The sequence below is a fragment of the Dasypus novemcinctus genome, chromosome 16 (genome assembly GCF_030445035.2).
Source record: "Dasypus novemcinctus isolate mDasNov1 chromosome 16, mDasNov1.1.hap2, whole genome shotgun sequence".
Taxonomy (NCBI): domain Eukaryota; kingdom Metazoa; phylum Chordata; class Mammalia; order Cingulata; family Dasypodidae; genus Dasypus; species Dasypus novemcinctus.
The window spans coordinates 96,941,928-96,962,776 of NC_080688.1; the positions used below are offsets into that span (position 1 = coordinate 96,941,928).

General features: G+C 48.6%; 1 protein-coding gene across 3 annotated transcripts in view; it reads left to right on the forward strand.

The window, feature by feature from the left end:
* Positions 1 to 20,085, forward strand: part of RBFA (ribosome binding factor A) — a 26,473-nt gene extending 6,388 nt beyond the window's left edge. Inside the window, exons 3-8 of one of the 3 annotated variants that reach the window (XR_011646025.1) lie at positions 3,720 to 3,896; positions 4,565 to 4,677; positions 6,940 to 7,024; positions 13,443 to 13,516; positions 14,848 to 16,321; positions 17,974 to 20,085. Coding sequence is in view for 2 of the 3 variants with exons in the window: in XM_058277938.2 (XP_058133921.1) it covers positions 3,720 to 3,896; positions 4,565 to 4,677; positions 6,940 to 7,024; positions 13,443 to 13,516; positions 14,848 to 15,094 (696 nt within the window). In the remaining variant the exon portion in view is untranslated. Of the gene's footprint in view, positions 1 to 3,719; positions 3,897 to 4,564; positions 4,678 to 6,939; positions 7,025 to 13,442; positions 13,517 to 14,847 lie in introns of all 3 variants that reach the window. The other 2 variants (XM_058277938.2, XM_058277939.2) reach the window with 2 other exon arrangements.
* The last annotated feature ends 764 nt before the right edge of the window (positions 20,086 to 20,849 follow it).

The window sequence follows — 20,849 nt, forward strand, 5'->3', positions numbered from 1 at the left end:
GTGAGCCAGTGCCTGCACGAGTTCCTGCAAGATAAGCTAGTACCCCGTGCAAGTGAATCATGGAACAAGATGATGACACATCAAAAGAAAGACAAGGGGAGAGTCAAGGTGAAGCGCAGCAGAAACCAGGAACTGAGGTGGCGCAATTGACAGGGAACCTCTCTCCCCATCAGAGATCTCCAGGATCCAATCCCGGTGATTCCTAGACGAGAGAAAATGAGAAGACAACACAGACAGCAAAAGACAGCAGGGCGGGAGGAGAGGAAGGGGGGGAAATAAATAAATAAATAAATATCTTTTTTAAAAAAACAGAAATGTTCAGTAGAATTCACCTGTTAAGCCATGTGGTCCTGGACTTTTCATTGTTGGAAATTTTTTGATAATTGATTCAACCTCTATTTGTGATTGATTTGTTTAGTTCTTGTATTTCATGTAGAGTCAATGTAGGTTGTTTGTACGTTTCAAGAATTTGCCCAGTTCATCTAGGTTGTCAATTTGTTGGCATATAGTTTCTCATAATATTCTCTTATGATCCTTTTTTGTTTTTGTGGGGTCATTTGTAATGTCCCTTCCATTCATTTGCATCTTTTTTTTTCTTTGCTATTTTAGCTAAGGGTTTGTCATAATTTTTTTTTCATTTTCTCAAAGAACCAGCTTTGGTTTTTGTTGATTTTCTCTAGTTTTGTTGTTGTTGTTGTTGTTCTTAATTTCATTCGTTTTTGCTCAAATCTTCATTATTTCTTTCTCCTTGTTTTGGGATTGGTTTGCTGTTCTTTTTCTCACAGTTCAAACTCCAGGTTGTCTGTTCTTGGATTTTAGCGCTTTCTTTTTAATACAGGCATGTAGGGCTATAAATTTTCCTCTCAACACTGCCTTTGTTGTGTCCCTAAACTCTGTTTCTTCTTTGACCCATTGATTGTTTAGGAGGGTGTTTAGCATTCATATATTTGCGAATTTCCCCCTTTCCTATTATTTATTTCCAGTTTGATTCCATTATTATCCAACATGTTTTTTTTAAAATAATATCTTTTTTTTTATTGAGACCTGCTTTGTAACCCAGCATGAGGTCTATCCTGGAGAAAGAGCCACGGGCTTGAAAAGAATGTATAACCTGCTGATTTGGGATGCAACGTTCTGTATATGTCTGATAGCTCTAACTCTTTTATCATGTTGTTCAAGTTCTGTTTCCTTGTTGATCTTCTATCTAATGATGTAAGTGGTGTGTTGAAGTCTCCAACTATTATTGTAGAGGTATGTGTTTCTCCCTTCAGTTTTGCCAGAGTTTGCCTCATGTATTTTGGGGTACCCTGGTTAGTTGCATAGATATTTATGACTAGTATTCCTTCCTGGTGGAGTGTTCCTTTCATTAGTATATAATAGCTTTCTGCATGTCTTATGACTCTTTTGCATTTGAAGTGTATTTTGTCTATGTGTTCATCAATTGCAATGAATGTACCACACTGATGAAAGAAGTTTTTGATGTGGGAAAAGTTCTTTCATTAGTGGGGAGTGGGGCATATGGGAATCCCCTATATTTTTTGAATGTAACATTTTGTGTGATCTATGTATCTTTTAAAAATTAAAAAAAAAAGTGTATTTTGTCTGATGTTGTTATCGTTACCCCTTTTCTTTTTTGGTTACTGTTTGCATGGAATATCTTTTTCTAAACTTTCACTTTCAGCAAGTTTGTGTCCCTGGGTCTAAGGTGAGTCTCTTGTAGGCAGCATATGGATGGCTCATGGTTTCTTATCCATTCTGTCAGCCTGTATCTTTTCATTGGTGAGTTTAATCCATTCACCGTCAATGATATTATTTTAAAGATTTATTTTTTTAATTTCTCTCCCCTCCTCCCCATCCCAGTTGTCTGTTCTCTGTGTCCATTTGCTGTGTGTTCTTCTGTTGTCCGTTTCTGTTGTTGTCAGCAGCATGGGAATCTGTGTTTCCTTTTGTTGCGTTATCTTGCTGTGTCAGCTCTCCGTGTGTGCGGCACCATTCCTGGGCAGGCTGCACTTTCTTTTGCACTGGGCGGCTCTCTTTATGGGGTGCACTCCTTGTGCGTGGGGCTCCCCTACGCGGGGGACACCCCTGCGTGGCAGGACATTCCTTGCGCGCATCAGCACTGGGCATGGGCCAGGCCCACATGGGTCAAGGAGGCCCGGGGTTTGAACCGTGGACCCCCCATGTGGTAGACGGACGCCCTAACCACTGGGCCAAGTCCGCTTCCCAGTGATATTACTGTAAATGCATTATTTACTTCCATCATTTTATTCCCAGGCTTTCGTATGTCATATCTTATTTTTGTCAGTCTTTCTACTCTTTTGCTCTCCTTTCTGCTATTCTTGCCTTCTATGCTCTCCTCCATGCCTCTCTCTCATGTCTTTTTATTTTGGACTGTAAGACTCCCTTTAATCCTTCCTGCAAAGCCGGATTCTTTTGTTTACAAATTATCTTAGCTTATGTTTATATGTGAATATTTTAACCTGCCCTTCATATTTGAAGGACAGTTTTGCTGGGTAAAAAATTCTTGGCTGGCAGTTTTTCTTTTTGAGTAGCCCCAGTTACAGCATTCCACTGTCTTCTTCCCTCCACGCTTTCTGATGAGAAAGCCACACTAAGTCTCCTTTGTATGTGATGCTTTGCTTCTCCCTTACTACTCTCAGAATTTTCTCTTTATCTTTGGCATTTGACATTCTGAGTAGTATGTGTCTTGGAGTAGGTCTATTCAGATTTATTCTGGTTGGAGTACCCTGTGCTTCCTGGACTTGTAAATTCATTTCTTTCATGAGAGTTGGGAAATTTTTAGCTATTATTTCCTCAAATAATCTTTCTGTCCCTTTTCCCTTGTCTTCTCCTTCTGGAACTCTCATGACACATGTTGTTTTGCTCTGTTATCAAGTTTTTCATTCTTTACTCTGCTGTTCTTCTCTCTCTTCAGTTTCACCTGTTCTGTCTTCTGCATCTCTTACTCTTGTTTTTCAAGTCTGCTGTTGTATGCCTCTAATGTGTTTTTTCTTTTTAGGAGGTACTGGGGATTGAACTCAGGACCTCCTACATGGAAAGCAGGCACTCAACCAGTGAGCTATTATATATTTGCTTCCCAACGAGAGTTGTTTTTTTAGTTTGTTTTCAGGAGGTACCAGGGATTGAACCTGGTACCTCGCTCATGGGGAGCAGGCACTCAACCACTTGAGCTGTATTCACTCCTACCTCTAATGGATTTTTGAACTCACCAATTGTGTCTTTCATCCCATAAGCTCTGTTTGTTATTTTTCTATTCAGGTTTTCAAATTCTTTGTTCTTGTCTAGTGGCCTGAAGCTGGAGAATTCAAAGCTGACAGCTTGGAGGGTGGGAGAAGGGCCCTGGTGGCTGCAGCTGCATCTTTTGCTCGTGGACTTTCTGCCAAGGTTCTTTTCCTTTGCCCCACTCTCTTCTGGGTGGTGTCCAGCCTTCCCCATGTGTCCTATATGCTAGAACATTTTTCCAGGACGTTTCTGCCTGTCCTTCAGCTGTTTTTCTAGGAGAGATGTGAGTCCTGTGTCTCTCTAATCCTCCCTCTTACTGAAAGTCTTAGCCTTCGTCTTAATGCTAAGATGGCTGAGAGTAGTATTTATCTTTGCAGTTGCCTCGTCCTATCCCAGCTTCCTTTTTTTTTTTTTTTTGCAAATTACTAGTTTAATGTACAGTTGTAATGTTAACTTTTTGTTGTTTCTTAATGAAGACTTACAAACCATCGAAATTGGAATTCCTGTTGAAGAATACCCCGAAGAAAACCAGGAAGGAAGACCACTTGCGCCTGAGGGTCCTGAATGGCCTTCTCCACAAAGCGCTCGCGGACCTGCTCTGCACATCGCAAGTGAGCCAGGAGGTCTACGACCTGAACGTGGAGCTGTCCAAGGTAGGCAGAGGTCCCTCCCTGGCCAGAGTCTGTCCTGACGGCGCCAGGTCTAGCCCTCACTTCACATGGCACCGTCTTGGCAAACAGGTAAAAATGGGGCCCATTTCCTTTGGGCTTTAGTCTTGGTCTGTGGGCGCCACATGAAGCCTGGAGATTCAGGTGCTGAAAGCAGGTGGTTTCACAGCGTACAGATAGGCGCTTCCGTCATCAGCATGACGGAACAAAACGCTGGAGGAAGGACAAAGTGAGGAGTGGGTGTGTGCCTTCGTCTCAGTTTAAAGAGGAGGTTGGTGCTTCTTGCAGTTCTTAGAGTGCATTTGGCCAAAGGAAGAAATAAGGCAAGTAAGCAGCAGTCCAGGCTTCTTGATGAGCCTCTCAGGGAAACCGGTGCTCTGGGAGCTGGGGCTGGGTTGAACCAGTTTGCACACACTGGAGAGGAGGGAAGGTGGGTTCGGCTTCTGTGGTGCCCCAGCCTCTATTGTGAGCTGGACTGCAGTGGGCATTGGTGGCCCTTGGCCATGCCCCACTGGTGTGCATGCTTTGGGGTGCTCAGGTGTACCTGAAGCTGAAGAGCTGCTGGCTGCTTAACTTTTAACTCCTGAAAGTTGTTTGTTTGTGGAAAGCTGTGCAAACTGAAAAATAATTTGAGGCCGGGTGGGTGGGCTCAGGTGTGCCTGACTTCAGACCTCTCGGCCTGCCGTGTGTACTGGAAGACAACCCTCTCCCCGGAGCAGAACCAGCACACGGAAGCCGTTCTGCAGAGAAGTGCTGCGAGCCTGAGGTGAGAGCAGCTGCCTTCCAAGGGTAGTTGCTTCTTGTTTGCACCTTAAATTTCCCATTTGTCTTTTAGTAGTGTATGGATTTAATTTCTCATTAAGTGTTTTCACTTTTAAGGAAAATATTAGAAGCTTTTTCTGGAATTTCAAAGCATAATTTGTGCTTTTATGTAAGCCGCATCTCAGTGAGCGGTTCTCGCAGTGTGGTCCTGAGAGCCTTTCGGGGTTCCTTTCGGAACAGTGGGTGTCCTCTGTCCTCTCACCGCATTAGCACTGTGCTGACGGTGCAGGAGCAGTGGCAGGTGAAGCTGCCAGCGCCGTCTTGCCAGTTGGTGCGGCAGGGTCTGACCCGCAGTGGCTGCTGTCTTCCCTGCCACTTGCTCACAGTAAAGAACTGCCAAGATCAGAACTAGTGATTTTATTAAATCTCAACCCCTGAGTATGTGCTTTTTTAGTTTTCCATGTAACAGGAAGTACATGTAGAATGCTTCTGCTCTACACAGGTCTGTCAGCTGCTGCAGAAAAAATGCTTGTGCAGATGGTTGACTGTGAGCTTGTGTCTCTGAGTGAGCAAACCATGGCTATTTTCATTTGGGCATCTGGCAGACATTTTCTCAAAAATGAGCAAAATGAACCAATTACTTTAAAGAAAACCTATTTGTTGCCAGTGATGGAATACAAGATTTCAAATGAAAATTAGGATTTTGGAAAACTTGTGTCTGCCATTGTGAGTTTAACAGCGTCCCAGTACTCAAAAGATTTTCAGACGGCATCAGTGTTGAAATCAGTGAATGCAATGCTGTATAAAAGAAGTGGTCAATGTTTGGAGAATCTCCCCCCTTTCTCAGTTGCCTATCTGTGTGAGGCCAGATTTTCTTCACATATTTCAACCAAAATAGCATCACATCAGAGTGAAGGTAGAAACAGAGTCCAGATGCTAGGTATAAAAGAAACTTTCAAGTATGTAAAGCAGTGCCACTTTTCTCACTGATTTTTATTAAATATAGTTAAATGTCTATATGGGTACTTAACAGGTTTATTATTTTAAATGAATAAGTATCTTTAACATTTCTCAGTTTTAATTTCTAGTAGATATTGACAGCTGTCAGCTACATGAACAAAAACTGTGGGGTCTTTTAAGAGGTAAAGCGGTTCTGAGATGAAACTGCTACTCTGGGTGATGGCGGCAAAAGGGCATTCTGTTCTCCTCTACTTAAAAAAGTGCAGAAACCCAGCTCCCCACGTGCGCTCTCAGTGGAACCCCTCCTCGCAGCCACCCCTCTCTGCTCCCTGTCCCTTTGGCCTCCTCCCCTTCTAGCACACTCCGTTTTTAGAAGACCGAGTCCTGCGTGGAACTTAATCCACCAGAAACTTCTGGTGTTCTCATACAGTTCTGCTCTCGTTCTGCAGCATGATGGCTGTTGTTTGTTACGGTAATCCCTAAGAATCTCTAGAATCATGTCTCAAAGAATGTCAGTTAAATTCAGTTTTTACTATTTAGCAAAAACAAGGAAATGACAAGGTTTCAACAAGCATTGAAATAACAGTATTGTTTTCTGATTAATACAGATGAGCAGACTGTCCTTCTCCCACCTGTTCTGGTCACCTACGTTCTCACCTCCCTGACCACCCGACCCCCGGCCGTGGGGTCTCACCTCCCTGACAGCCCATCCCCCGGCCATGGGGTCTCACCTCCCTGACCGTCCATCGCCCGGCTGCGGGGTCTCACCTCCCTGACTGCCTGTCCCTCTGGCCGTGGGGTCTCACCTCCCTGACAGTCCATCCCCCTGGCCGTGGGGTCTCACCTCCCTGACAGTCCATCCCCCTGGCCGTGGGGTCTCACCTCCCTGACCACCCGACCCCGGCCATGGGGTCTCACCTCCCTGACAGCCCATCCCCCTGGCCATGGGGTTTCACCTCCCTGACCGTCCATCCCCCGGCTGCGGGGTCTCACCTCCCTGACCGCCTGTCCCCCTGGCTGCGGGGTCTCATCTCCCTGACCACCCATCCCCTGGCCGTGGGGTCTCACCTCCCTGACTGCCCGTCCCTCCCCTGGCCGTGGGGTCTCACCTCCCTGACCGCCCGTCCCCTGGCCATGGGGTCTCACCTCCCTGACCGCCTGTCCCCCTGGCTGCGGGGTCTCATCTCCCTGACCGCCCGTCCCCTGACCGTGGGGTCTCACCTCCCTGACTGCCCATCCCCCGGCTGTGGGGTCTCACCTCTCTGAGTACCACCCTGCCCAGCTCCTCTGGATCTTCATCTCTCAGGCATCTCGTGATGGCCCAGCAGACTCTGAGGAACATGCCGCCTATTGTGTTTGTTCGTGACAAAGAAAATGCAGCTGTAGCCGAGGTGAGGCTGTTAAAATGACTACTGATAATTTAAACTTTTATACTAGTAAAACAAGTTCTTTCTTGAATATTGAAAAAACAGCATCTCAGAGGGCACAAGAGGGAGGGAAAACCGTTCCATGCTCCCAGCCCTGTGCCTGGGTACCACTCCTTCTGGTCTTTTTTTGTCTTTATGCACATCTCACTGTAGCTCCTGTAACTCTTAACTAGTAAACTAGGGAAGCAGATGTGGCTCAAGTGATCGGGCTCCCGCCTACCACACGGGAGGTCCCTAGTTCAGTTCCTGGTGCCTCCTAAAGAAGACTGCAAGCTGGTGCGATGGGCAGGTGTGGCAATCTGACACAACAAGAGATGCAAGAGGAGAAATGTACACAACAAACCAGGCAACGGAAGTGGCTTAAGGGAATAGGTGTGTCCCTCCCACATCGGAGGTCCTGGGTTCAGTTCCTGGTGCCTCCTCAAAGAAAAAAAGAAGACAAACAGACACAGCTAGTGCCAACAGCGAGGGGGTGGGGAGAGAGAAATAAAATACATCTTTTTAAAAAACCTAGTAAACTAGATCTCCCTGTCCTCATTTATAAACTTGAGATGGGCAGAATTGCTTCCTGCCGTCCTCCAACTTTGAGCAGTTCACTGCTGTTTACAGTGTCAGGGTTTATAAGAGTAACAGTTTCTTCTGTAATTAAAATTGATTTTATTATTATTTTTCCCACTTTAGATATATAAAAACTGAAATCTTTTTTTTTTTATTTCTCTCCCCTTCCCCCCGATTGTCTGCTCTCTGTCCATTAGCTGTGTGTTCTTCTGCATCCACTTGAATTATCTGGCAGCACTGGGAAACTGCGTCTTTATTTTGTTGTATCATCTTGCTGTATCAGCTCTCTGTGTGTGCTGTGCCACTCCTGGGCAGGTTGTGCTTTTTTCACGCAGGGCAGCTCTCCTTGTGGGGTGCACACCTTGTGCGTGGGGCACCCCTACATGGGGGCACCCCTGCGTGGCACAGCACTCCTTTGGCGTGGCAGCACTGCGCATGGGCCAGCTCACCACGTGAATCAGGAGGCCCTGGGGATCGAACCCTGGACCCTCCGTGTGGTAGACAGATGCTCTATCAGTTGAGCCACATCTGCTTCCCAGAAATCTATTTATCCACGTTGTAGCACACATCAGAACTTCATTCTTTTTTACAGCTGAATATTCACTTGTGTGGATAATAGCACATTTTGTTTATCCATTCATCTTTTGATGGACACTTGGGTAGTTTCCACCTTTTGGCTCTTGTGAATAATGTTGCAGTGACCTTTGGTGTACCAGTATCTTTTTTTTTTTTAAGATTTATTTTATTTATCTCTCCTCAACCCCTTGCTGTTGGCACTTGCTGTGTCTGTTCATCTTCTTTGTTTATTTAGGAGGCACTGGAAACTGAACCCAGAACCTCCAGTGTGGGATGGAGGCGCCTATTCTCTTGAGCCAACTGCATTCCTGCTTTGTCGTGTCTCTTGTGTTTTTCTTCTTGTGCCTCTTGTGTCATCTTGTCGTGCCAGCTTGCTGTCTTCTTTAGGAAGCGCCGGGAACCAAACTAGGGACCTCCTGTGTGGTAGGTTGGTGCCCAGTCGCTTGAGCCATATCTGCTTCCCTACCAGTATCTTTTTGAGTTCTTGCTTTTAATTCTTGTGGTTATATACGTAGAAGTGGAATTGCACCAATAAATGTCATCAAGTCTGCTGGGATATTGTTTAAGAAGGCCCTCAAGGAACGAGAGTTACAGAATCACACTTATTACACATCGACTGAAAATGCTTCTTCAATGAAACTTTAAACAGCATTCTTAAAGTAAGTTAAAACAGTGTTCCAACCACTTGATTTTAAACCAAGTAAATTTTGTTTAGAAACACTAAAAAAGAGATGTTTCATCTATAAATAAGGAAGGAACAAAACATGGCACCAATCCAGAAAGAATAAAAAAAAATCCTGAGGACAAGAGGAAATATAAAATTTAGTTAGCTTCAGCTACTTAAATCCCACAGAATTTGCAAATATAGCTAAAAAGATGCCTACTCTTAACAGCATGAATTTCTTATATCCCTTTAAGTGACTATTTTGGAATTTCATGTTATGTTTCACAAATAGCGTTTTGCTTCACTAGGAATGCCTGAATTGACTTGTACAGCTCTCTTTCTGAGCAGGCACTTCGTTTAGCCTATCAAATGACGGTGAAGTCTCCACACTTATCACACGTATCACAAAGTCACAGAGTTTTGCCTGCTTTGATCCGAAGCTTTCAGTGTGTTATCGGAAATTAGTGGAAATGGCTGTTAAAGCAAAAGTGAATGAGCCAGGCTGACTTGACTTAATCCGGTGCAAGCTTTAAGCTAGATCTCCCTAATAGGTTTTGTGATCAACATCGTTTATACTGCCTAGCAAGTTAGTAAAGGCTTGGTGCCACGATGAGCTATTTGCATTTTCTGACTGACTGGGGAACGCAGCAGTTTAAGATTTCCATTCAGTTCTGCCTGTGCACCCTCTTCTCAAGCTGTGACATGCCAGTGTTGTTGTTACCATCTGCCTGTAAAAAGGAGACCAAACTCACTTGGCCTTAAAGAAACTGGGCCCACGATCGACTCCCCTTTCTCCCTGGGGTATGAGGTGCCTGCCTTCTGTAACCTTCCACAGCATGAACGAGTGTTCTCTGGGGAGCTTCTGGGGTCCCACTCTTGTTGAGCTGGGGTAGGTCCATGGGCGTGTTTCAGCTGGTAAAACCTCTTCACGGTGGTCACTTAATGGTTCGTGCTGTGTATGTTCTGCTTCAATCAAGAAGTTTTTAAAAGTTGAATTTGATGAATATAAAGCATCTAAAATTCTAAACAGGAGCTCTAACCCTCTCTGGTGGGTTACACGCCCATCCTTGTCCCAGCTGGCCCCAGACTGTCGGATGACCACCCAGGCGGGTGGGCCTTCTCCCGGGGCTCAGCCTTGCTGCCGGCTACGCAGGAGGGTCTGGGCTGGCCCCGGTTCCTCTTAGAGCAGTGTAGAGCTGCTTTCCTCCCAGGCATCGACGCCTGATGCATTGAGGAGAGGTTCATGTGGGTGCACAGAGCTGGGAAGAAGTCAGCCTGATGATGTGTCAATGTGTCAGAATTTGAGGTTGCGTTTGGTTCTTTTTTAAAACTTTGTAAAATAAGCTTCATCTAGTAATTTACATACCATAAAATGTACCCATTTTGATAAATTACCTCCCCCACTCAAGGTGCAGACAACTGGCCCTTGTTCCTCCCCCTTCCCCCACCTCCCCCACCTGGTCTGGTTTCTGAGATTGGTCGGCTGCGTTGGAGTTCTGGAACTTGACTTAAGTGGGCTCAGATGGCGGTGTCAGCCTTGGCGGGGTTTCTGAGGCTCGCCCGTGCTTGCCCATCACCTGTCTGTGGGCATTTGCCAGCTTCAGGCTGTCATTCAAGCATTTGTTTGTTGTGGGTATGTTTGTTTCTTCTAGATCAGCACCTAGGAGTGGTAAGCGTATGTTCACCTTTTAAGACCTGCCCGTCTGCCTCACACGGTGACTTCTCCATTCGCACTCGTGCAGTTAGCACCAGAGCCCCCTGCCCTCGCCCTTCCTCGTGTAGACGCTGCTCTGGCGGCTCAAGTGTGCTTCTCTCTGGTGACTCGTGGAGCTTCTGCACGTGCCGTTTGGCTTTCCTCCTCTCGTGGCGTGTCCAGAGCATTGCCCGTTTCTCAGAAGGTTGCCTGCCTGCCTGTTTTCCGAGTTGTAAGGGTTCATTTTATATTCTGGGTAGAGGTCCTTTGTCAGACAAATGCATTATGAATATTTTCTCCAGGTTTTTCATTTTTGAGAAGTCCAGGCTGTCCTTGTTTGGTAATACCATCAGTTCTGTTCGTGGGCCAGTTTCTGTGCTGATTTTTCCCTGAGTATGGGTCACGTTTCCTGCTGCTTTTACTGGATGCTGGAAAATGTGACTGTGACATTGTCGAGTGTCCGAGTTTTGCTTCCTGCGAGACGCTGAGCTTGTAGGTGCCTCTGGCACGGCCTTGGTGCTGAGCTGGGGTGGCCCGCTGTCCAGCGCAGCTCTCCAGGGCTTGTCCAGGTACCGCCTCCCTGGCGCTCTGGGGGCTGCTCAGCTGGCCTTCCTGCTGGTTCTTTGCCTGGCTTTGTGGCATCGCGTCCCCCACCCCCACTTGGTATTGGAGGGCCCAGGGGCACTGGCGTCTGCAGGCCTCCCATTCGGGGCCCCAGGCTCTGCGCTGCCCGGGCCCGGGCTGGGTTGGCGGCTGGGACCGGCCCATCTCGAGGTGCCTCTCCCTCAGGGGTCATGACCTGCTGCCGCCTCCTTTCGACTGCCCTAAAGCAGGTGTTTTTGTCCTCTTACTGGCTTATGGCAGGGCAGGGGAATCGGGTACAGGAAGTTCATCATGGCTGGAGGCAGCGTCCTGCCTGTGTTTTGCTTTGTTTCCTAAGGCAGGTTTATTGAAGTGCAATTTATTTATTTATTTATTTATTTTTAAAGTTTTTTAAAATTAATTTCTTTCTCTCCCCTTCCCCTCCACCCTGGTTGTCTGTTCTCTGTGTCTGTTTGCTGCGTCTTCTTTGTCTGCTTCTGTTGTTGTCAGCGGCATGGGAATCTGTGTTTCTTTTTTGGTTGCGTCATCTTGCGTCAGCTCTCCGTGTGTGTGGTGCCATTCTTGGGCAGGCTGCACTTTATTTGACACTGGGCGGCTCTCCTTACGGGGCGCATTCCTTGCGCGTGGGACACTCCCGCATGGCATGGCACTCCTTGTGCGCATCAGCACTTCACATGAGCCAGCTCCACACGGGTCAAGTGGTAGGCGGACGCCCTAACCACTGGGCCAAGTCCGCCGCCTAAAGTGCAATTTAGATATAGTAATAATTCACGCCCTGGATGGGTGTACTTTGAGGAATTTTGACAAGTATAGCCACATTTGTTTTTTTTCCTCCTGGGGGCAGGTCTCTATTTTTAAAAAAATCAATTTTATAGATACATATTAATAAAGCATAAATCCAGCCAAAGTGTACAGTCAGTGGTATTTGGTATAATCACACAATCGTGCATTTATCACTTCAGTCATTATTAGAGCATTTTCGTTACTCCAATAATAATAAAAAACAAAAAACAGACAAAAAGGAAATACACTAAGTGAAAGAAACTAGACAATAGGTACTACATATTATTTGATTCCATCTATACAAAACATAAATACTAATGAAATTAGATGGAAACAGAATAGCAGCCGTGTATGACAGGGGAAGCATAGATTGAGAGGTGATTATTTAAGGGGTAGAGGATTTTTGTTTACCACATTTGATTTTTAGTTATAGTTTATTACATTGTGTAAAATTTTGAAAATAAATTTGATCCAAAGGTTTGGTGAATTTTCATTATGTGGCAGTTTGGAGACCATTGTCATACTACATAGTAAATTGAGTTAAACATGCTTTTGTTACCTGTCATGTTTTAGAGTAGATCTGAAATTATTTGAATTCCTGAAGACACAATTAGCCCTTTAATTACTGATTTTGGTGGAACAAGTATTATTGCGGTGTAGACCAATATTGTAAGTCTCATTTATTAGTACAAATAATGATTATTTAATATTAGTATTGTTAGGTTGAATAAAGAAGCTACAATATATAGAGACATTAAGTGGTAAGGCAGTTGTTACCATATAGAAGCCAAATCGTGCAGACTTGTCAGAATACTTCTGAGGGAGATGATGTTTGATGCCAGACCTTTTTCCTCAGCGGGAACCTGCCGCACGAGGCCGGTGTCACTCCTGACGATGCTGTGTGTACCGTGGGAATGGCAGGCCCGGGTTGGGGCTGAGCTCTGGGGCGGCACCGGGGCGGGCAGGCCGTGGGCAGGGCCTGGGTGTGGCCCAGCGAGGGCAATGCCGGCGCGGGGCGTCATGCGGCACCGCCGAGTCCCCACGAGGCCAGACGCATTGCGTGTGCTTTCTGGAGAGGTGATTTTCATTTCTAGTTTTACGACGTCAGTCACCTGAGGCTTTGATTTGAAAGACAGGCTTCCTGGCTTCTGTGTCGGTGATTGCACACTGCCTTGCTGGGTAGTGTATTTCAGTGGCAAAGATTGAAGCCTTTTGCAAAACTACTTTAGAAACATTTACCTGGTTTCTTCCTAAAATTGATGGATGCTTAGAAGTTTTAAATGTCGTTTTTAAAGAGCTGCAGTTCATCATCAGAGAAAATGTGACATGTTAAAATAACAGTACGGTGTTCGAAGCACAGGCTCATTGGACTGGCTCCGTGTGGGGGAAAGGGTAGTGGAGGGCCATGGAAGTACAAGCCCGCAGATAGCCAGTACACGAGGAGCTTGGCTTAAGATGAGATGGCAGAGAAATGGGCTCACCAGTTTACGTTTATTTCTTTTCAGATTGACCGATTATTGGCAATTGCTGATTTTGGACCCCCAGATGAAAAAGAAGATTTCATAGAAAATGATTTCAGGTGATATTCCTTGTGTTTCATTGTTCTTTTCAAAATATATTTTTAGTGTTTGTTGGTTTTATCGATACATTCGAAGATGCAACCCCAAAAGAACAGAGCTAGAATATTTATTCATTTTAGTTCACTGTGTACAGTATAATCTTTTTCCTTTGTTTTTTAAATTATAAAATTATGCATGCATACTGAAAAATTATCAAATGAAAAATCAGAAAAGATGCAATTTTATCTCCTTTTCCTAAATGGGGTTCAGACAGGAAGCAGAAAATCTTGTGGATAAGTAAATCCTTGTTGGGAGGTGACACAACAAGGTTGGGGCACCAGGAGTGGCAGGGGGAGTTGGCAGGTGGGCTCGGGGACTAGGAGTGCGGAGAGGGCTGGTGGGGGCACTGCGGGACCAGGAGTACAGGGGAGATGGGGGGCGCTGGGACCAGGAGTGCAGAGAGGGCTGGCAGGGGACTGGGGATCAGGAGTGCAGGGGGGGTGGGGGGGTGCTGGGGACCAGGAGTGGCAGGGGGAGTTGGCAGGGGGGCTTGGGAACTAGGAATGATGGGGGGCTGGCAGAGGGACCTGGGGACCAGGAGTGCGGAGGCAGGGCTGCAGTTCTGAATCCCAGGGTCAGGTGGGCCTCTGAGAAGCGGCAAGTGGGCAGAGGCTTGGAGGAGGGGGGTGAGCCTTGAGGAAACAGGGGAGAGGTCCCAGCCTGCATTGCCAGCCCCAGCCCTCCGAAATGTGGGTGTGGGGCCGCCCAGCACCCCTGCTCAGAACCCGGCTAGCCTGCAAGCTCTGGTGCTGCAGCTGGCGAATCCTGAGCTAGAGGTGAGGCCGGAAGCAGCAGCTGGCCTGGAATGTTCTATGTTGGTTGCAGCCACATGGGAGCAGAGGCCAGGGAGTGGGGGTCGTGGGGGTCGTGGGGTGAGTCTGGAGTCCAGCAGATGCGGCTGGGACCTGGCCCCAGTGGAGCAGAGCCTGGAGGCCGGCTGGCCCTGCCTGTGGGGGCTGCTGTGCCCGGCATGCAGAGAACTCCCGGGTCCAAGTAACCTGAGCGATAGGCCCAAAGGGCCCCGCCCGCAGCGGCGCTTAGCTGGCCTGGCCCCGCTGCTCGAATGGCGGCAAACAGGCACGGACGGCATTTGGTGGCTTGACGGTGGCTACGGTGGGCTGAGCTGGGCGCACCCTGGACGCTCCCTGGGGCGGGGTTGATCTGGCAGCTGCCCCAGCCGGGGGTCCAGAGCGGCTTAAGCAGTGTCAGGGTTTAGTTCCTAAGTGCGCAGGTGAGAGCCAGTGTGGCTGCTGCAGACCAGGGTCTGAGGGCCCCGCTCTCCTCTTCGCAGGGAGCCCCCGGCTCTGGACACTGAGCCCCCGAGCCTGAGCGGAATCGACCACGAGGTGCTCAACAGGCAAATCCTGGAATACAGAAGGAAGAAGGAGAAAGGGCTCGCGGCCGAGAGCTCATGGCTGGGGCTGCGGCAGCCGAGGAGGAAAGCCAGGCCCCCCCGTGGCGACAGCTCCCCGAGGGACTTCCTGCGGGGGCTGGAGGGCGACGCGGGCCCGGAGGACGACCGCGCCCCTCCCTCCTGAGCCGGAGCAGGGAGGGCTGGGCTGGGGCCGCCATGCTGCTGCACCCCGGCTCTGCTCGGAGAGATGGCAGGAGGCACTTGTGCGCGTCTCGCCAAGGAACAGTACTGGAAAGGGGCAGTGAGGCCCGGGGTAAGGCTAACGCCCATGGGCCTGGCCCCTTGCTTCAGATACGGCTTATAAAGTTACTGTTATTTACGTTTCAACACTAAGTTTTTCTGAAAGTGACTTTCGGAACAAGCGTCTAATGAGGAGGACTGACGAATGGGAAGAGCAGAGCAGAGCAGCGTCTCGACCTGTGGGGTCGGGCGGGGGCGCAGCGCCTCGAGCCAGGCCCCACACCTCTTGGCGAGCTGGCATTTCGGGGCCAGGGCCAACTGCTCCCGCAGCCCCTGCACCTGCACCTGGTGCCTCACCGAGCTCTGGGAGGGAGGCAGCTGCGTGGCTTGGCTGGTTCCTGCCAGCCTCGGGGGCCCTCATCGTTCCCCATAGCCACCTGAAAACTCAGGGACGTGGCGCGTTTGGGGGCTGTGGGAGGCGGGGGCGGCATCGCTGTGTGCAGAGCTGTCTGCGGCCCCGCTGGCCTCGGCCCCTCCCGAGTCTTCACTTGTGATGCTCTCCTCCCTCTCGGGCCCTTCTCGTCCCCGTCCTGTCTTGTTGTTGGCCTTTCTGAAGCTGGGGCATTCTGGTGGCCCAGCGGGGGGCTTGCCTGGGCAGCGTGCTGGTCAGAGGATGGTTGGAGGCTCCTGCAGCCCCCTCTTTCTGGGGCAGCCGCCTCAGGAGTCACCTGCCTGGACCCCTGGGTGTGGGCAGCACCCAGTGCCTTCTTCCCCTGACCCCAAGAGCCGGCTGGTCAGTCTGGAGGGACCGAGGTGGGGTCTGCAGTCTGGTCCAAAGTTCTCTGGGGTCCTCTTGGGGAAGTCCTCGGGGGTCTCTGTACAGGCCACAGCTGACCCTCTGCCCCTGCCAAGCCATGCCCGGAGGCCTCCCAGCACTGGCGTGGCCGGATGGCCCAGCACCAGCCCATCACAGTGGCTGTCGGTGGACGCCTTGCCCTGCTTAGGAAGGGCACGCGCAGCCCCCGACTGTGCCACGGCGGTCACCCATCGCCACGGCAGCGCCCGTGGAGCCACGTGGGTGTGTTGGGGCGTCCCTCCCAGCTCCCCGGCAGCACTGATGGACTTCCCTCCCGGTGCCTGGTCAGGACGTACGTCTAGGAAGTGCTCCTCGGTGAGAACAGGCCTGGCCGCTTCCTCCCGGGGAACAAGCTGTGGGGGTGACTGTTGAACTGAGTTTGTGTGTCACCTCTGTGGCCAGGACTCTTTAGCATTTGTTAGCAGAGAAGACGTAAGCTACGCCTTCTAGTTTACTTTTCCATTTGGTGCTCCCATTTAATGCTTCTAGCCTCTCAGGCTGCCAGTTTCTAAAATTTCCCCTGGTCTTGCGTGAGCTGAGACGCAGCGCCACCCTGAGCCGTGGAGCAGCCCGCCCCGCGGTGTCGCTGGGAGGAGGCAGGCGGCGGCAGACAGCCTCTGCCTACGTGCCCTGCCACAGCGGGTCTCGGTGTCAAAGAGGAGGGTGTGGGAGCCTCGGGACCCCTCGAGGGCCGCAGGTTCTGCACGGTATGGGGTGTACGGGTTCAAGTAGTGGCGGACGGGAGTGTGCGCTGCGGCGACACCGCGTTTCCCATGTAACCGCGCGCACATGTACCGCTGCGCTGCTGAGCACCCTGACGGGGTGGTGCGCCCTCGCTTCACCCGCCACCAAAGCCGAGTTCCATTGCCCCAGACGGGCTGTGCACCCACCAGCTGAGCCTCCATCCCCCCACCCAGCCCTGAGCCCTAAGGCACCCTGAGTGTCTGAAAAGCTTGGTGCTTGGGTTGAAAGCTCGTGGTCTGTCTGCACACACCTGTCTTGGCGGTGGGCTGTCGGCCCCTTCCCACAGAGTCATGCTCCACGTCCTCCCACACCCGCCCAGGCCGCTCCGCCTGCGCTGTGCGGGCGCCTGCTGCAGGCGGTGGGCTGCCGCGTGGGCCTCCTCGCCTGGGAGCGCTGGCACCCCGAGCTGGGGCTGCCACTGGAGCCTGGGCCCCAGCCCCCACTCCCAGGCCAGGCTCCCCAAAGAATGAGGAGACGCGCCATTACCTTGCAGGCCCCTGGCTGTCGTGTGTGGCGGGGCGTGGGCGCCTGGACCCTGTGCTTGGCCGAGCCCCCGGCAGCCCTGGAGGGAGCCCACTGGGGATGGGCTCGCTTCACTTTCACCTGCCCCCGACTGTACAGGGCTGAAGGGTTTGTTCTCTTTGTTGAGGTGTCAGTTCAAGGCAGTAAAACTCACCAACCTGCGGAATGACCTCAGAATGAAATGGTTTTACATTTCCCAGTGTGTGGACTGAGGCCACTTGGCTTTCTCTGCCTGACGTCTGTCTAGGGGTCCCCGTCTCCTGGGGCCTCGCATGCCTTCGAGGGGTTGTCGTCCGCCGAGGGGTCCCGCCTCAGAATGGTCGCACTCAGGTCGCACCAGGGGAAGTTGGTGGCTCCTGCAGAGCCTGCCCAGGGTGGGCCCAGCCGGCTGTGCCCGCCTCTGCCAGAGCCCCCAGAGCAGCTGAGCATGACGCCTGGGTGGGGACCCAACACCTGTGAGGGGCTCCAGGGAGCCCCAGGCTGTGGCATGCCGGGCACAGGACCCACTTGGCATGCCGGGCCCAGGACCCACTTGGCATGCCGGGCACAGGACCCACTTGGCATGCCGGGCACAGGACCCACTTGGATGGCCAAAGGCCACTGTCGGCTCTGTCCCAGCTCTTCATTGCTTAGCTATTACATAATTTTCTGGCCGTTTCCCCTTATTAATATATAATTTCATGGGTTTTTTTCTCCTCCAGAAACAAAGAAAAACAAAAAACGAGGACTGAGCTGCAGGGTTTGCCTCGTGGGGAGCCCGTGGGAATGATTTCTGCTCCTGCTGTACTCTTCATACCTAGTACAGACCCTCCCGAGTTTGTCGTCTAGTGTTAATGACTTTTTAACAATCAATTTTATTAAATTTTTTTCTTCCCCTCCCCTGCCCTGCTGTTTTTGCTGTCTGTGTCCATTTGCTGTGTGATCTTCTGTATCTGTTTCTCTTTTTCTGTCTTCTCATGCTGTCTTTCTCCTCTAGGATTCACTGGGATTTGATCCTGGGGACCTCTGATGTGAAGAGAGGTTCCCTGTCACCTGCGCCATCGCAGTTCCTGGTCTCTGCTGCACTTCACCTTGACTCTCCTCTTCCTCTCTCTTTGTTGCATCAGCATTTGCTGTATGACTCACTTGCATGGGCACTGCCTTGCCACACGGGCACTCACGTGAGCATTCAGCTTGCCATGTAGGCACTTTGGCTCGCCGCACAGGTGCTGAGCTCACCACGTGGGCACTGGCTCGCCGTGCAGGCACTTTCTCTTCTTTTTCACCAGGAGGCCCTAGGGATTGAACCCGGGTCCTCCCGTATGGTAGGCGCAGGCCCTATCACCTGAGCCATATCCACTTCCCTAAATCAATTTTATTGATGCAGACTAATAAAGCATACAGTCCATCCAAAGTGTACAATCAATAGTATTTGGTGTAATCACATAATTGGCCATTCATTTCAGTTGTTATTAGAGCATTTTCATTATTTCAATAATAAGTCCAAAAAAGCCTCTACAGCTCAATAAGCACCTCTCAATCTCTCTCTGCTTCCTCTGTCATATATAGCTGCTATTCTGTTTCTGTCTCTAATTTATTTGTTTTTATATTTTGTATAGAGTCAATATGTAGTACCTTTTGTCACTTTTCTTTCACTTAGTATGTTTCCTTTTTTTTTTAAACCAGAAATGGGAGATTATTAATATTTTAACATGCAATTGTTTATGGTTTGCTTTGGTTATATTATATTTTTGCCTGATATTAATACCTTGTAACATTAATGTACATTTGTTCTATTTCAAAGAAAAACAGTCATATATGCAATATCACCCATATTTAATATTTCACATGAGGTTTTACTGTTATACAGTCCCATGTTACAATTTTTAGCTTTCATTCTAGTAATATACACAAACTTAGACTTTCCCTTTCGATCACTGCTGTACCCACTGTTGTACTGCTAGTTACAAACACTATAGTATGCTTTCACCATTTCCATTCATTTCCAAAAATTTATGACCAACTTTTTTACTAATTCTGTACAGATTAACCATCAGCTTTCTGTTCTCTAACCTCGTTCTATTTTCTGTTGACCTATATTCAAGTTAACTCCATAATGTAGTAACTCCATAACACAATGTATTTAGTTCCTAGCAGCACAGTCACAGTATTTGCCCTTTTATGTCTGGCTTGCTTCACTCAGCATAATGTCCTGCAAGTTCATTCATATTGTCATATACTTTATGACTTCATTTCTTCTTACAGCTACGTAATACTCTACCGTGTGTATATATCAAATTTGTTTATTCATTGATTGAGAGACACTTGGATTGTTTCCATTTTTTGATAGTCAAAAACTCTGCTATGAACATCATTGTGCAGATGTCTGTTGGTGTCACTGCTCTCATTTCTTTTGGGTATATACATAGTAGTGGTGTTGTCAGGTCACATGGGAAATCATTATTCAGTTTCCTTAGGAATTGCCAAATAGTTCTTCACAGTGGCTGTACTATTCTATATTACCACCGACAGTGAATAAGTGTTCCTATCTCTCCACATCCTTTCCAACACTAGTAGTTTATCAATTTTTTAATAGTGACCATTCTAATAAGTGTGAAATGATATCTCTTTGCAGCTTTGTTTTGCATTTTCCTAATTGCTAGTGATGTTGAATATTTCATGTGCTTTTTTGCTTTTTATATTTCTTCTTTGGACAAATGTCTTTATTCAAGTCTTTTGCCCTTTTTTTAAATTGAGTTGTCTTTTTATTGTTGAGTTGTAACATCTCTATATATCCCAGATATTAAACCCTTATCGGACATGTGATTTCCAAATATTTTTCCCATTGAGTTGGCTGCCTTTTCACCCTTTTGACTAAGTCCTGTGAGGTGCAAAAGTGTTTAATTTTGAGGAATCCCATTTATCTATTTTTCCTTTTGTTGCTCGTGCTTTGGGTGTAAGGTCCAAGAAACCACCACCTACCACAAGGTCTTGAAGATGTTTCCCCACATTTTCTTCTAGGAGCTTTATGGCCCTGGCTTTTACGTTTAGGTCTTTGATCCACTTTGAATTGATTCTTGTATAGGGAGCATATTAGTCAGCAAAGGCTGCTGATGCAAAATACCAGAAATCAGTTGGTTTTTATAAAGGATATTTGGGATAGGAGCTTACAGTTACTGGGCCATAAAGTGTAAGTTATTTCCCTCACCAAAGTCTTGCCACGTGTGGGAGCAAGACGGCTGCCGGCGTGCCAGGTTTCAGGCTTCCTGGGTTCCTCTCTCCCCGGGGCTTCTCTCCAGGCTCAGGATTCCTCTCTCCCCGGGGCTTGTTTCCAGGCTCAGGGCTCTTCTCTTTCTGGGACTTGCTTCTTTTTCCTCACAACCAGTCCCCTCTGCGTGCTTTGTTCCTGGGCTCCAGCTCAAGACTCCAACATCATAACTTCAATTCTGTCCTTTGTCATGTCTTCCCCCCAAGTCTGCTTGAAATACTTTTATTAATTATTTGATAGTTGGAGACATTGTACTTTTACAGAAGAGTCATTAAAAAAACAGCATTCCTGGGAAACGGATGTGGCTCAACCAATTGGGCTCCCTTTTAC